Below are 17,257 nucleotides of genomic sequence, written 5' to 3' on the forward strand. Positions count from 1 at the left end.
TGCAGTACCCCTGCAGTCCAGCCCTTCAGCAGTCTGATATTTCATCAGTAACTGGGTTTTGCTGGCTGCAGAAATGTTCCAGATTAAATGAAGCTGAAGAGATCTGACAATTAATGTAATACCTGAGTTTAGGTTGGATTCTATACTGGGGAGGTGAGGAACATCAATGGGTCAACTGAAAAAATAGGAATATGAACAAGATTGGATTAAAATGTGTCCTTCTAATTGACAAAGCTGAGAAGTTGTGTGTGTATATAAGAAAATATCTCTGTTCTTAGGAAGTACACTGAAATACTCAAGGGTAAAGGGCATAATTATGTAAGTACCCGGAAATAGCTCTGAACAAATAATTGTACATATACACATATAGATGTAGAAAGGAAATGAGTGTACATGTACACTGCACAAATACGAAATGAGGTGAAATACTAATGGTAGGTGAATTTCGGTAAAGGATATGGATTTGGTTTTGTTTTTTGCTTTGTGGGGTTTTTCTTTTTTTGCAAGCTTTGTTGTAATTATTTTCAAAGTAAAGATAATAATTAGGCTCTGGTTATTTCTTTTAGGTTTTTAAGAACTTACAACTATTTATGGAAAACAAACAGCCTGAGGATGATCTTTTTGATAGACTCAATGTAAGTGGACAGAGCCCACTGGGTTGAAGAGGGGCCCAGCCAGAAGCTCCCAAGCTCCTGAAGGAGAGAGTTACCTGGGAGTGACTGGGGCTTTGCCCTTAGCCTGTCCCAGGGCACCCTGCATGCCCTCCCTTCCTCAGGCACACACAGATCCATGGCCAAAGCCCTGGGATGGGGTGGATGAACCCTGCCTTCTGTCCTCCTCTGGCTTCTGCATAGCCTTGGCTGGAAGCTCAGTCACCATTGCTAGAGACCCAACACCTGTCCCTGAAATCTTACTGGGGAAGATCTTAATAGGGAAGGATACATATGCTTTATTGGTCTGCTTAAGATCAAAGTGTTTCTTAGGGAGGTAGGTACATGCAACTCTGTATTCTGGAATTCTTCTCCCTTTTCCTATCCCACTGGCAGGACAGTTAACTTGTAATTGTATAAATGTCCTAGAGCTTGCCAGGAAGGCCTGGATGGTATGGCTTTTACCTAAATCCCATCCTTTTTGTTGCTTTGTCTCTTCCAGACTGGTATCCTAAATAAACATCTCCAGGATCTCATGGAAGGCTTGACAGCCAAGGTGTTCCGTACATATAATGCCTCCATCACGCTACAGCAGCAGTTAAAGGAACTCACAGCTCGTAAGTACTGCCTGGCCAGACAGGGACCACAGCCTTACTGCTGATGTCCACTATCCTTAGTTGGCTGAGTCCTAGATCTGTTCCACTTTTCCTTCTTAACATTGTGACTGGAGACTTTTCCCCTCCACACCTTGAATAGAGGGCTGAGGCTTATTTAGATGGCTTAACAGATCAGTTCTGTCTCCCTCATTCCTGTTCTTCTAGATTAGCTTTAAGGAATGCTGACAGGGGCTTTCTCTCTGCTCTGAAAGTGCCTGTATTTTGTTTATTGTATCTATGTTATATAAGAGCTCACCAAATGAAGATAAAGTGTTGTGATGTTCTATTAAATTGGAGAGAGTAAGGTTGTCATGGTTACTAAAACAGCATAGGAGCAGATCCTTTCCCTGAGGTTTCTTTTTGTCCCCCTTTAAGAGTAGATAGTATTCTCCTAAAAACTGGCTGCTGAAAGCATCACCAAGATCCACAAGCTTTTTTTCTCTGGAGTCTAATTCTGATGAATTTCCATTGTCCTCTAGAAACATGTCAAATGGTATTAGAAAACGGTGTGCAAAAAGTCAGAGGTGGGTGTGTTGAGGGTCAGTAGTTTAGGGTGTGGTGAAGAAGGCTACATGACACAAGTGAAAACATTTCTCAGGTGACACTTTATATTTTCCTTTCTGGAAGATACAGTACCTTGTGGTTTTAAAATGTAAAACTTATGGACCCTTCATTTTACCCACCTCTCTAGGCTATTTGTCCCAGTTCCATGCTATTTTGGGTGGTTAAATGGGGGAGGTGAGCACTGGGGAAAGCAGGTGATGCTGTTGACTCTCAGATTTTGACCTTGTGCCTTGGGGGAACCTGAACTAATCATCTGAATGAGATGAGGCCCAGTAAACCCTGAGGATGGAGCGCATGTGTGTTCTCTCTTGTTACACAAATTGACTCTTCATCACCATTTTTCTTTCTTTTCAGCTGACGAGAATATCCCAGCAAAGATACTGTCTTATAACCGTGCCAACCGAGCTGTTGCAATTCTTTGTAACCATCAGAGGGCTCCACCAAAAACCTTTGAGAAGTCCATGATGAACTTGCAGTCTAAGGTATTTTGGATCTGGATGGTGGGAGGTAGCAAAATCGAAAGAACCATGTCTGCTATGACGATTTACACTCCACCCTCTGGGCTGGGCTGGCAGGTGGACAGTCTTGGGTCTGTTCTGGAAGAAAGCTTCATACTAAAGATATGTGGAAATATGATTGTAGTTAGTCCTGGTCGAGATACTGAATATCGGGTATTCATTGTCCAGTGAGTATTCTGAGTTGAAAAGCTAAATTTAATGTAGCCTCTTTGAAATACTGCTAATTATTGTCCTTCTACATAAGGAAAATGGATACAAAGATAGTCTTCACGATTCCTTTCCACTGCCCAGAAATACAACTGTTTCCAAATTAGATTGTTTTAAATTGAAAGGATGATGAAACGATATTTAATTTCCCCTAATCCTAGCACAACTATTTTTATTTTTACACATTCCACATGAATCATATTTTTATATAGCTCATCGTCAAACATCTGTTGAATACTGGCCGTGTGCCAGAGCTGCTGCCCTAGAGGGATAGACTGACATGCAAACAACGAGATGCTGTTCCTCTCTCCTTCCTCCAGCTCTGCCTGGTACTGAGCTTTTAAGCTGCAAGGCACTCAGCATTTGATGATGATCATTTCTATGTTACCTGTGGGCACATAACTAATCCATTCTAATGTATTAACCCACCATGAGAATTTGTAGCTATTTCACTACAAAGTAGATACGTGGGTTACAAAGTAAACCAATCATCTTAAAATATATTTACCCCAAAGTCTGATATAGTAATAGTTTTACTAATAGGTGGGTCTAATAATTGTAAATGTCAAGGTAGTAATGAATATAAATACTTTGATTTCTGCAACAATTAAAATATGAAAATGTACATACTGTCTCGGTGATAAAGTCATAAGTATTACTGATAATACTATGTTTAGTTGCCCACATCCATAACTGAAGAAGAAATGATGAGTTTTAGCTGCTGCTGCTAAGTCACTTCAGTCATGTCTGACTCTCTGCAACCCCATAGACGGCAGCCCACCAGGCCCCCCCATCCCTGGGATTCTCCAGGCTAAGAACACTGGAGTGGGTTACCATTTCTTTCTGCAATGCATGAAAGTGGAAAGTGAAAGTGAAGTCGCTCAGTCGTGTCCGACTCCTAGTGACCCCATGGACTGCAGCCACCAGGCTCCTCCATCCATGGGATTTTCCAGGCAAGAGTACTGGAGTGGGTTGCCATTGCCTTCTCCGAGTTTCAGCTAGGGGTTAATTAAACTACAGATTGCTTCTTTTCCGTCTGTGTTCATGAATACTATACCTGGACAGCTGGAGTTCAAAAACTACTGCTGTGATGAGGCTGCATACATGTTTCCAGGCCCAGGGTGTTTTCCTTCTGTTGAAATTTCTTCCAGATACGTACCCAGGTGTGGGTCAAAAGACACATACAACCTGCAGTTCATGCTTCATATGCCACCTGGCTTTGCTGAAGGGGTGCACACATCCACAATACGTAAGAATGTGTCCACAGATGTCTCAGATCCTTGGACCATGTGACTGGCAGGCAGGGAGCCCATCCAGACCTCCCATCCTTGCACCTCTGTTAACAGTGGTCATGTGGTGCCATTTACTCTCCTCATGCTATCATTTCAAGCCAGAAATAAAAGCATGAATATTCAGGTGGTGTTTACCTAATTCAGGAGACCCATCCCTGGAGCATGAGGAGGCCTTTTGTTGGTCTCACTCTGGAACCACTGTTTGGGCAGTCCAGGCTGCCTGCCAGACGAGCCCTCTAAGCCCAGGAACCCTCTCCTGTGTGCCCAAGAAGCAAACACACACCCCTGTTTGCCAAGTGAATCAATGGGGTCTTTAATGCTTTGAGAGAATTTGACGTAGCCTGCCAATTTAGTATTCACAGAAATGGTTAAAAGATCGTGGTTTGTTGCATTTCTAGCCTAAGAATCTGGCTAGTGGTGTCTGTGACGCTTTTGTATAGAGTCAGTTCCTTCATTTTGACTTTGGACAACATAGATGTTGGAAGTAAGCCATTCGTAGTAAAATGCATTTAATGATTCTCTCACAATGCTGGCCTCTGTTTCCAGTCTTGGGCTGTGTGTGTAAATCTAACAGACAATGCCAGGCTGAGAGCAACAGCCCAGTGTATGTGAGTCGGGCGTGCATTTATTCTGCAGAAGTTCCCTTGATCTTAGGGTTAGCATGGTGATAGCAGGTCGGGGTTCGCCTGCCCCAGCTGTGAGCTCACCACTCTGGGGCCCCAGCCCCACGGTGTTGCCTGCTGCTGTCCTCAAGTGGGAACTGAGAATGCAGAACCGGTACTCTCAAGCAAGAGAGGCTGCAACTGTCTTTTTCTCCTCCTTTAACGACTGGGGCCCCAGGAGATTTCATTTGGAGAAAGAGCTCCATAGCTAAAAAGTTTTCATATCTGCTTTGAATGATAACTATTTGAATTTCCTTCCTGTCTCCGCTTTCTCACCTTTTAAAAACAGAATGCCAAAGCTAGGCCATGCCACGTATTGGCTTGGAACAGATGAGGCTAAGTGGTTTGGCTTCCTGGGTACCTTTTAATTGCCATTTTCTAGTCCCTTGGGTATTCTCTTCAGTGTGTCTTTTTTTTTTTTTTCTGGAGGAGTTAGCAGCTCTTCTCAGAGTGCTGGTAGAATCTGAGGAATGATCTGAAGTCAGTAGATGTAGGGACTCTTGTCTCAGCTTCATAAACAGTATCTCCTGCAGGATTCTTGGGATGGAGGTGACAACCTGGCACAGGATCCATTTGATAAACAGCTTTCACATGTCATCCTCTTCCCAGTATCTAAAACCAAAGTGTTCTCTGATTAGCACCCACACTCAGAGTCCCAATGGGTTCTTTCCCTGAGTTTCTGGATTAATGGGTCCCAGAGTCATTGCCATAAAACCTTCATTTCTTCAAGGGTGACTGAAGAATATAAACGGTCAAGTAGCACTGGAATTCAGCACCCGCTGCATATCCACTCTGTGCCGTCATAAAGCCACCCCTGGGCGTTTTAACAAGAACAGCCTACTTGGTGAAGACATCTTCTCTTAAGGAATCCTATTTTCTCTCTCAACTTATTTTATTCCTGAATCTTACTGTTGTTCTTCTCTACACAGATTGATGCGAAGAAGGAACAGCTAGCAGATGCCCGGAGAGACCTGAAAAGTGCTAAGGCTGATGCTAAAGTCCTGAAGGATGCAAAGACCAAGAAGTACGTGCCTGATGTGATGCAAAGCTGGGGGTTGGGTGAGAGAGGAAAAGGGTCCCAGCATCAACCAGAAGTCCTAGCTTTCCTAGGGTTTCTGAGTGACATTCTAGAAATGTCTGGGCCTGTGGCTTTTCTGCTTTTACCGCCCCTGGGTGGCAATGTGGGGATACGGTGCTCCTGTCCAGAGGCCAGGCCCAGTTCCTGATGACTTCCTCTCTTCCAGGGTTGTAGAGTCAAAGAAGAAGGCTGTTCAGAGGCTGGAGGAACAGCTGATGAAGCTTGAAGTTCAGGCCACAGACCGAGAAGAGAATAAACAGATTGCTTTGGGAACTTCTAAACTCAATTATTTGGACCCAAGGATCACCGTGGCTTGGTAAGCACCACGCCCTTCTTGAAGGCCACCTACTGGCTTGGGAAGGGTGATAGGGTTCCAAGAGCATTGTCAGCTCTCACACACAGTTCCTACACTGCACACTTGAGTGTCCTCTGTCTTCTGCTGTGCACACTGCAAATGCATTAGGACATCCTGGGTGGTCTGAAATGGTCAATACTGTTACACCACTTTGGAATGTTATTATGTCTGCTAAGGCAGGTATGGTCCCCACCCCTAGTGGAACTTTAGGACAAAAATGGAGACTCTTAGTCCTTATTGAAGGAAAAATAAAAATGAGCCCATCTACCTAAACTTTAACTTCTCAATAAAAAAAAATTAAGTGAAGGAAAGAAGGTACAAATAAGGAGAAAAGAAAAACAAAAAATGAGAATACAGATCTGAGCAACCTATGCAGACTTTGCACCATTGTTTGCTTGTTTCCCTGTAAACTACCCCCCCCAATAAAATAATATCCAAAATAAATGACTTTTGGGGGAAGATGCTTATCAGTTAACTTGAATTATTAGTTTCTGGGCTTAAGAGGAGCAACCATTCCCTGTGGGCCAAGGGTTCCAGCCAGCTCTTGTCCCCTTTCTTTTCTCTATGTCCTGTCTGGTGCTGGAGGTTTGGTTGGCTTTGAGAGGCAATAGAATATAATGGTGAAGAGTGTGGACTCTGGAGCCAATGTGCTTGGATTCACTTTTCAGCTCCATGCTCACTAGCTACATGAGAATGAAACCAAATCACCTAACTTCTCTTAGTTTTTCATCTGTACACCTGCAATCGTACCTACTTAGTCAAGCACATGAAGCCCTAAGAACATGTCTGGTACCTTATTAATTCTCCTTCTCACCAGATGGAACAGGAGAAGGCAGCACATCCAGGCCCCAGCCCGGGGCTGGCCCACATCTCCTGAGACACACTGACCCCCCTTCTCTCTCCCTTATCTGCAGGTGCAAGAAGTGGGGGGTCCCCATTGAGAAAATTTACAACAAAACCCAGCGGGAGAAGTTTGCCTGGGCCATCGACATGGCTGACGAGGACTACGAGTTCTAGCCAGTCTTGAGGAGCAAGAGTTCTGTGAAAAGGAACAGTGTGGTTTGGGAAAGATGGATAAACTGTGAGCCTTGCTTGCCCTCACACCTGAGGGAAAGAGGCAGCAAGTCTTAACTAACATCTTTGAGAAAAGATATTATAAGGGAGAGCTGAGCCAGTTGTCCTATGGACAACTTATTTAAAAATATTTCAGATATCAAAATTCTAGCTGTATGATTTGTTTTGAATTTTGTTTTTATTTTCAAGGGGTCAAGTGGATGGGAATTTGTCAGAGTTCTGCCAGGCAAATTCACTGTTTCACTGAAACATTTGGATTCTCTTAGCTACTGTATACGAAGTCCGATTATATTGGTGCGTTTTTACAGTTAGGGTTTTGCAATAACTTCTATATTTTAATAGAAATGAATTCCTAAACTCCCCTCTCCCCCATTTCAGGAATTTAAAATTAAGTAGAACAAAAACCCAACGCACCTGTTAGAGTTGTCACTATCTATTGTCATGGGAATCAATTTTCATTAAACTTGAAGCAGTCGTGACATCGGCAGTGTTTTGGTTCAGACACCTGTTCACAGAAAAGCATGATGGGAAAATATTTCCTGACTTGAGTGTTCCTTTTTAAATGTGAATTTTTATTTCTTTTTAATTATTTTAAAATATTTAAACCTTTTTCTTGATCTTAAAGATCGTGTAGATTGGGGCTGGGGAGGGATGAGGGGCGAGCGAGTCTAAGGATAATAAATAATCAGTGACTGAAACCATTTTCCCATCATCCTTTGTTCTGAGCATTCTCTATGCCCTTTCAGATACCCATCTTTTTCATTTAAAACCCCAATCTTTCACTTGAAAGATATTATTGTATAAAAGTTCCACAGGTAAAAAATTTAGAGGAAAATGAGTATTTGGTCAAAAAAAAAAAAGGAAAAATAATCAAGATTTTAGGGCTTTTATTTTTTCTTTTGTAATTGTGTAAAAAATGGAAAAAAAAAACACATAAAAAGCAGAATTTTAATGTGAAGACATTTTTTGCTATAATCATTAGTTTTAGAGGCATTGTTAGTTTAGCGTGTGTGCAGAGTCCATTTCCCACATCTTTCCTCAAGTATCTTCTATTTTTATCATGAATTCCCTTTTAATCAACTGTAGGTTATTTAAAATAAATTCCTACAACTTAACGGAAACTTGGTGTCTGCCTCTGTGTTAGCCCAGGGCCCCGGGCCAGAGTAGGGCTCCAGGGCTGGGCCTTGGTGTGGGATGTGGTCTGCCTGCTCCCGGCTGCAAGGGTGCCTCCCTCCCTGGGAGCTGGGGCTGCATCTGTCTTGCCACCGTGGGTGTGGGCTGAAGGGGAGGGAGCCAAAGTCCACATCCTTAGAAGGAGGCAGGGCCAGGAAGTGAGGGCGGGTACAGAAAAGCTAGAACAGGTGCGGTGCAAGAACTATATTTGGAGCCTAGGGTAGGTTTATTGAGCAAAGTGGAACAAGTGTATTTGGGAAGCAGATTTTAGAACATTTCTATGTGTGCTGGTGAGAAGCAGTAAGCAGCTTCTTTGGGCCTACTTACGTGGCTAAGTTACCGTCAGGATGGCAGGAATTACAGATACTAAGCCAGTTAAAACACTGAATCCCAGAAGCTCTCTCCAGACAGACAGAGATCCTGCTGACTGAGAGAGGGAGCAGTCTGGAACCACTTCTCAGTGCTCTAGTACCCGAGTCAGTCAGGATCCCTACAAAAATTGTTCCTCCTTTCATCCTAGGTTATAGCTAAGTCTCCGATGATGTTGAAAGATTTAAGTCTCCTGGTCAAAAGGAGCAGGCGACAGGAAGGCCAGAGTGGTCAGAACCGGTCATTTAGCTAGCCCTAAGTCCTCTAGCCTGCCAGCTAGGGGTGTATTCTGGGAGGACAGCCATCTCCCTGCTGGTCTCTGAACCTCTGGCCTAGGGCTGGGCCAACTGCAGAGAATCCTGAAGGGTCCTTGGCAGCCTTTATTTCATCACCCAGTGAGGGAGGCAGCATTCACCCCAGGGAATAAAGGAGGGTTTGGAGCCACTATTCCTTTGGAGCAAGAGACCAAAGCCAAGTATTTTGAGTTCAGTGGTTCTGAGGAAGCTACACCACAGAACGCCACAGAACGTAAGGAACAGCAATAGAGAGACTTGTCCATGAGCCCTATCGATGCCCTTGAGCAGGACCTGTCACAACCAGGGGACAACCTTGGGTCACCACTGGTAACAGGACAGGAGGCCCTTGCAGGCACATTTTACTGGTGAGAGAAACCTGTGCCTACCTTTCCTGGCAAGGACCATTCTTCTGAGGGCAGGTGCAAAGCAACTAGATGCTGGTCAGGAACGGCTGTAAAGGACGTCCTGGGTGGTTGCAGCAGGCCTGGGAGAGCAAGCCAGAGTTTGGGAGAAGCTGACCCGACAACCACTGCGACAAGGGAAGAGGCTAGACAGGTGAGGGCCAGGCATGCAGGGCCTCAAAGGACGCTTGAGCATGAAGTCAGGAGGACCACCCCCTGCTTCCTAGGCATCTGGCAGGTAGGTTCCCTCCTCCCACTTCAGCCCTTAGGTCTGAGTGCAGGGTCTGCCCCACCCTCTCCTGTCCGGCCCTTCTCTGATGCTGGGGTCCAGCTGTGGGCAGAGGGAGACCGCTTCCATATGCCACCCCAGCCAGAAAGCTGGTGCTGGCTTGGCCCCTTCCTCTCTCACCGCCACCCCCCACATCCTGTCAGCAGGTCCTGTCTGTTCTCCCTGTCAAGTCTACCTCAGGGCTCTGCCAGTTGTTTTTTTTTCTTAAAGAAACCACAGCTCCCAACCCTTTTCAGCCACCACCACCTCCCTCTCTCTCTTTCACAAACAAGCACCTGGAATGAGTCACCTCTACCACGCAGTCACTCTCCCACCCCCTGCATCTAGCTCCTGCCCCATCTTCCAGTGCCCCCTTCCACTCTGACCAGTCACCCAGGAATGAGCGACCAAACCACCAACCAGGCTCTGCTGCTTCTGCATCTCAAACTCGCTGTGGCACCAGACACTTTGCAAACATCGCTAGTGATACTTCACGTGTCATAAAGTTCACCCATTTCCAGTGTACAGTGACTTCTAGTAGCTACTGAGTAGTACAGCCATCAGCGTACATCAGTTTTAGAACTTCGTCCCCTCAGTAAGATCCCTCATGCCAGGGACAGTTCATCCCCATTCCTACCTCCAGCCTCCACGAATCTACCCTCTCTATATAGGTCTGTCTGTCCTGGACATCTCACATAACAGCATCATTCCCTTACTCTGGCTTCCATGGTGCCACCCTCTCCTGATTTCATCCCTTCGTCTCAGGCTGTGGCTTCTGTTACCTCCTCTATCAGGTCCTTAGCTGCTGCGGTTCTCTCCTCAGCCTAGCTGATTTCATTCACGCTTGAATGTGATGAGCCCCACATCTCTGCCTCCAGCCTAGACCCCTCTCCTGAGATCTAGACACACACTGCCAACTACACCTTGGCAGGGATGTCCATGGACTCTAGAACTGTGTTCGGGACCTACCACGACCAGTCCACTGGGCTTGGTTTAGCATCTCAGGGAAAGGCACCACCATCCACTCTGTCTCCCAACTGGAACCGAGGGCAGCCGTCATCCTTCACACCTTTCTCTCTCGTATCCGGTAAATCACCAATTCTGGTATCACCTTCTAAATACCACATACATTGAATACAGGTATTTCCTCCTTAGAAAACTTAAAAAAAATTTTTTTCCTTTTCTGAGAAAAGGAGTTTTACTTACATTTCAGTCTTTACAAAATCCCTCATATAATGGGTCATTCTCTCAACTTGTTTTGAACCAAAAAGCACTTTTTGGAGAAAACACATTATCCTGAAATGACCCCAGTCAAACTAGTTTTGGATGATTGTAAGTAGTCCCTTGACAAAACCAGTAAACAAGGAAGCAAAGAAATTTACCACAGACTGGGCAATTATTTCTCACAATCCCAAGCACTGCATTTGAACAGGTTTCTTCAAGGTCACTTTAAATAGCAATGCACTGCGGTTATGTATATATGTTTTTAAAGCGTCTTTTAGAAAAACACTGAAATATTTATAGATAACATTATAGAGCTAAGATTAGTGTCAAAATTATACGGAATGGGTTAGTGGGTCGAGTTTGACACGAAACAAGTGGCCAAGAGTTCATAATTAAACTGGCTGATGAGTCCATTTCACCATGCTATCCTGTCTCCATTTATATATATTTAAAATTTCTGTAATATCTTTAAAGCAATACAGTCTATGTGGGGATTATGTCAATCATTGATACGTGTCTACAGAAGAAATGAAAGCTATTTAATGTTATACAGAAAAGTCATTATGCTTAGGTTAAAATTTCCAGTTGACAGCATCACATACTGATTCAAAAAGTATTTTCTCTGCAGCAACAGGGATGAATCTCAAAAACATTATACTGAACAGATCCCAGGGTACACACTCTGTGATTCTACTTACATGAAATTTTAGACCAGGTAAAACTAACCTTTAGTGACAGAAAGTAGACTTCGTGGTTGCCCACTGGGGGCAGGGGAGATCAACTTTTTTCTTTTTTAATGTGGAACGCTTCATGAGTTTGCGTGTCATCCTTGTGCGGGGGTCATGCTAATCTTTGTATTGCTCCAATTGTACTGTATGTGTTGCTGAGTTGAGCAGGAAATGGACTCTTAAAGGGCACCCAGAACACTGGGGTGATGGAAATGTCCTGTGTCTTAACTGGGTGGGGGTTACAGGGGGGTATACATTTGCCAAAGCTTTCCACACTTTACACTTAAAATGGATGCATTTTCTGTAGGGTATTCCTCAATAAAGTTGATTTGTGACGGCGAATTCCCTGGTGATCCAGTGGGCCACAACTACTTGAGCCCACGTGCCCTGGAGTCTGTGCTCCGCAACAAGAGAAGCCACTGAAATGAGAAGCTCTCATACTGCAACCAGAGTGTAGCTCCTGTTCACCGCCAAGCAGAGAAAGCCCGCAGGCAGAAGTGAAGAGCCGGTGTAGCCGTAATTAATTAACTAACTTTAAAAAAGTTTGAACATCATTATTGAAAAGGCCAGTGTGGGAAAAAAATAAATACTCATAAATTAATATATCACTTTAAATAATGTGTGACTTTAAATGTGTAAAATATGTAACTAAATGAACTGCTATCCGTGGACATCTGAATCATGTATCCCTTAAAATATTTATGCTGTCATGAGAGGCCCGCATACCACAACAAAGAGTAGCCCCCACTCTCCTCAACAAGAGAAAGCCTAATGCAGCAAAGAAGACCCAGTGCAACTCAAAACAATAAATAAACAGATAATTTTAAGTTTTCTGCTATAGTTGCAAAAATGGCCACAAAACACAAGTGGTGACCTTATTTTGAAAACAAGTGATTGACAGTCTTGTATCTGGAGCAGAATACCTCTCACTGGACTGTGCCCACAGCCACCGGCAGGTCTAATAAGGTCAGCTGTCCCTCCCCAGTGCTCCAGGGGCCCTTATCACACTGAAATGTCTTCTGCTGACAAACGACTGTTGGCATTTCTCTCTCCCCTCCTGGAGTGGGAACTTGGTCTGATTCCTTCTGCGGTCTAACTGCTACAGGGGTGGCATCGGGAATGTGTGCTGGAAGAAGGGCAGAAAAGGTGGAAAAATAGCGGGTCCGACCTGGCCAGGGCCACAGGGCCCCCTTCTCTGCCTGCAGAGAGGCAATTACAGTGTCCCTGGAGTCCAGCTCTCCTGTCTCGACATCTGGGTCCCGCGAGAGGGGCCATCAGCAGAGGGGAAGCAGGGTCTGCAGCGAGCACAGAGTCCTGGCCTGGTTTCCTTTCAAGCAACAGAAAACACGAGGCTCTCAAGGGGCTGAGAGTATATCGCGGGTGTGCAGGAGGATGAGACCTAAAAAGTGTGAGGCCTGGTGACCAAGGGGGAGCCATGGATGGATACTGGGGACCAAAGCTTTACAGCCAAGATGACAGGTTGAGGGATGGAGTTCAAGGTGCACCAAGGTGAGTACTTACTAAGCACCAGGTGACTAAGCACCAGGTGCAGGCCTAGGTGCAGGCTGACTGACTCAAACCCATGAGAAGGGCTGGTCAGCCACCTAACCTAAGATGCTACTAAGTAAAAATTAAAGAAAAGTTTAAAGAAGAGGGATAAAGTTTCATATGTGGATTAAATTAGACGCTCCAAGTATATAAATCTGCCTACCTTCAACTGTGGTAGGAGCTGCGCTTTACTTTTATACCTTCTATAGTCACTCAAGGTCATTACAAGGAAGAATGAAAACTGGGTGGGGATTTGCTGTTAATCTGCGGACAACATTCTCTACTATTTCAATCAAGTAAGTGTCCCCTTGAGAAACTTTCCTTATCATTTAACCCCAGGAAAATCTTTCCTCCCCAAGGAATCAGTTATCAGAATACAAAGTTTCTGCTTTGAATACCAGGAAGCTCAATTTGATTTTCAATCACTGCAGCTGTGCTAACCCATATTCACTGAATTACATTCTTCCTTCAGATAACAGCATATCCCATTTTTATGGTACCATATTTTTGAAAAAGGAGTACATCAAGGCTGTATACTGTCACCCTGCTTATTTAACTTATATGCAGAGTACATCATGAGAAACGCTGGACTGGAAGAAACACAAGCTGGAATCAAGATTGCTGGGAGAAATATCAATAACCTCAGATATGCAGATGACACCACCCTTATGGCAGAAAGTGAAGAGGAACTCAAAAGCCTCTTGATGAAAGTGAAAGAGGAGAGTGAAAAAGTTGGCTTAAAGCTCAACATTCAGAAAACGAAGATCATGGCATCTGGTCCCATCACTTCATGGGAAACAGATGGGGAAACAGTGGAAATAGTGTCAGACTTTATTTTTGGGGGCTCCAAAATCACTGCAGATGGTGATTGCAGCCATGAAATTAAAAGATGCTTACTCCTTGGAAGGAAAGTTATGACCAACCTAGACCACATATTCAAAAGCAGAGACATTACTTTGCCAACAAAGGTCCGTCTAGTCAAGGCTATGGTTTTTCCTGTGGTCATGTATGGATGTGAGAGTTGGACTGTGAAGAAAGCTGAGCACTGAAGAATTGATGCTTTTGAACTGTGGTGTTGGAGAAGCCTCTTGAGAGTCCCATGGACTGCAAGGAGATCCAACCAGTCCATCCTAAAGGAGATCAGGCCTGGGTGTTCACTGGAAGGACTGATGCTAAAGCTGAAACTCCAGTACTTTGGCCGCCTCATGCAAAGAGTTGACTCATTGAAAAAGACTCTGATGCTGGGAGGGTTTGTGGGTAGGAGGAAAAGGGGATGACAGAGGATGAGATGGCTGGATGGCATCACCGACTCAATGGATGTGAGTTTGGGTGAACTCCGGGAGTTGGTGATGGACAGGGAGGCCTGCCGTGCTCGAATTCATGGGGTCGCAAAGAGTCGGACACGACTGAGCGACTGAACTGAACTGAACTGAGGAAACGCTCGGAGTACTTAAGACTGAGAAAGAAGACATCTGTGGCACCCACAGGGATGTGCCACTCAGATTCCCCTTTGGGGAGTGCTTGTTGCCAGGAGACCATCAGCCCCCTAAGACCACCATGGTTGCAGACATCTGAGGCTGCGCTTGGCCCAGGACAGGCCACGTTCAGTGGCTGGTGGAGGGACTGCAACAAAGCTCCCTGGGGGCAGGCTGAAGCTGCCACCAGACGGGCATCACAGCTCAACTTCTCCCACTGCCCCCTCGCATTTCCTTCCCTCCCTTCCCCAGTGCTGATCCCAAGGACATGTGCTGAAAAAACACCCTGCACACTAACCTCCGTCACAGAGGCTTCCCAAAGAACCCAACCTGGAACAAGACGTAACCAAACAACTAAAAATAGAAAACACATCAGGTATGGGTACTACAGAAAGGGTAAGAAAATAGTGAAATGTTCATACCCAGGTGGAAGGCAACATCATGTGGACTCTGGATGGGCCTGAATCCCATCTCTGCTGCCTCTTAGCTTAATCTCTCTGGGCCTCAGTTTTTCCTTCTGTAAAATGAGGGTAATAGAGTACTTATCTCAGACTTCCCCGGTAGTCTAGTGGTTAAGAACCTGCCTGCCAATGCAGGGAACGCGGGTTCCGTTCCTGGTCCAGGAAGATTCCACATGCCACGGGGCAACTAGGCCCGTGAGCAGCACCCACTGAGTGTAAGTGCTAGAGCTCTGTGCAGGACAATGAGAGAAGCCAGCGCGATGAGAAGTCCGTGCACCGCAGCCAGAGAGTAGCCCCTGCTCTCCGTAGGTAGAGAAAGTTCACATGCAACAATGAAGACCCAGCCTGGCCATAAATAAATAAATAAGTTGTTTAAAGAAAAAAAAAAGTACTTATCTCAGGGCTGTCATGAAAAGTAAATGAGTCACCAGGGGTAAAGCAGTTCTATGGGGCTTACTATATGTCAAGTGACGCTCTAAGTGTTTGGTAAGTAAACACCCATGGGGTCAGGCTCACAGAGCCAGAGGGGCAGCTGGGCTGGGACTCCACCTCCCCCCCACTTCAGGCACAGGTACTGGTGTCACCAGAGCATGCTGAAGCATGAGTGTTGACAGAAATAGGCTCGAGTGAGGCGAGCCTGGGTGATGTCATGGGCGTGTGCCTGGTGTGGGTGCTGGGCTGTGCCTCCCAGCCAGCGCAGCTGCAGGCACTGCCAGTAACACCCACGTCCCCATATATATATGCTGAGCTGGGGGAAGCCCATACCGGTCACACCCTCGGCTCGCCCTGCTTTTCCTGAGTCTCCTTGGGTGGAGGCAGGCACCTGAGGCCTGGGATGCAGGCTCAGAAGTCCCAGGAGGAAATGGGGCCCTGTTTCCTGATTGAGGGCCTGACAGCAGGCTGAAAACATGAGCTCCTGTTGGCAGGGACTGCTGGAGCCCCTGGAGGCCCAGCCCCAGAGGCAAAAGCAGAAGCCAGGAAGCCTGGGCTACATGTCGGGAAGCTCTCAGAAAATGGAGATTTCTAAAAAGCATCACCGCCCACCAAGCTGTGAGGGCTACAGCACTTAGGAGGCCTCCTGGGAAAACGGATAAGATCAGATGAGCAAGCAGGGGCCCAGCCAGGCCCCCACTTGTCTTCCTGGCCTCACCAACCCCGCCCCCCACTCCACCTCCCCTCTCCATGCTCCCTCTTAGTAAATTCTAGCCTTCTTTCCATTCCTAAACTTAACTAAGTTCTTTCTGGCCTCAGGGCCTTTGTACATGCTGTTAACCTTGTCTAGAAAGGACTTTCCTCCAACCCACCCCTAATAATACAGCCAGCCATCTCCTCACATCCTTCCAGCCACTGCTGAGTCCCACAGAGGTCTTCCTTGTCTACTAGATCTGAAGCAGGTCTCCCTAATGTTTTAGCTCATAGCCCTCTGTTTTTTCCCTCCATCACAATTGTCCCTACACAACAGAGTGCTTGCCTGTCTTAAATCTGTGAGTTCCTGGGGACCCAGCGCTGAATTTCTCTTGTTCGCCCCATTCATGGCACTGACACTGAGCCTAGGGAAGCTCAAGGCTGCAGACAGGGACAAGCGCCCCAGCAAGCCCCAGCAAGCCCAAGCCACACACTATGAGCACTCAAGTTCTGCACTCAGGCTTCCCGTGCCCAGGGCCAGCCATGCCAAGGGCCTCCCCTCACCCGTGCTGAGTAGCCAGCTGTCCACCGGCACCTACTGAAGCCAGGGGCTCTCCTGTGAGGAAGAAAATGCATGGTATCAGACTGGGGTTCAAATCCTCACTGGTTAATTATGTGGCCTTAGGGCAAGCCGCAGAACTTCTCTGAATCTGTTTCTCATCAGTAAACTGGGAACAATGATCCCTAATTAGAGTAATTATAAGGATCAGGTGTGACCACATGTTGCAAAGCTTGTAACGCTGGGTCAGGCATTGGGTCAACTTTCATTCCCTCCCTCCTACTTTGAAGGTCTGTCACTAGGTGGCAGTCCATCTCAGCCACTCCACCTCCCCTTGGGTGACCACAGCCAACTAGCATAAACGACTGCCCCAACTTCAGGCTGAATTCTCAGGTCCTTGTGGGCTGCACTTGAGGGGATCAACACACATACACACGCTACCACTACAACAAGACAAGTCAAAGGCAGTCCCCAGACATTAGTCATCACCCAGCTGGGTGGCCTGCCTGAGCACATACTCTTATATACGTACTCACACATTCCTGGATGCCTGGATCTTTCCCTAATCTTTTTT

At 45.9% G+C, this 17,257-nt stretch overlaps 1 protein-coding gene and 1 non-coding gene across 2 annotated transcripts in view; one reads left to right on the forward strand and one right to left on the reverse strand.

The window, feature by feature from the left end:
• Window positions 1-8,159, forward strand: part of TOP1 (DNA topoisomerase I) — an 85,319-nt gene extending 77,160 nt beyond the window's left edge. The window contains exons 16-21 of the mRNA XM_068987842.1: window positions 567-635; window positions 1,153-1,267; window positions 2,225-2,352; window positions 5,479-5,573; window positions 5,794-5,943; window positions 6,897-8,159. Of these exons, the coding sequence (XP_068843943.1) occupies window positions 567-635; window positions 1,153-1,267; window positions 2,225-2,352; window positions 5,479-5,573; window positions 5,794-5,943; window positions 6,897-6,999 (660 nt within the window). The 3' untranslated portion in view covers window positions 7,000-8,159. The remainder of the gene's footprint in view (window positions 1-566; window positions 636-1,152; window positions 1,268-2,224; window positions 2,353-5,478; window positions 5,574-5,793; window positions 5,944-6,896) is intronic.
• Window positions 8,160-11,579: 3,420 nt separating this feature from the next.
• On the reverse strand, window positions 11,580-11,683 carry LOC138091967 (U6 spliceosomal RNA). The gene has a single exon (XR_011145991.1). It is a non-coding gene; the product is annotated as a U6 spliceosomal RNA (small nuclear RNA).
• Between the last annotated feature and the right edge of the window lie 5,574 nt (window positions 11,684-17,257).

Source organism: Capricornis sumatraensis, chromosome 15 (genome assembly GCF_032405125.1).
Source record: "Capricornis sumatraensis isolate serow.1 chromosome 15, serow.2, whole genome shotgun sequence".
NCBI lineage: Eukaryota > Metazoa > Chordata > Mammalia > Artiodactyla > Bovidae > Capricornis > Capricornis sumatraensis.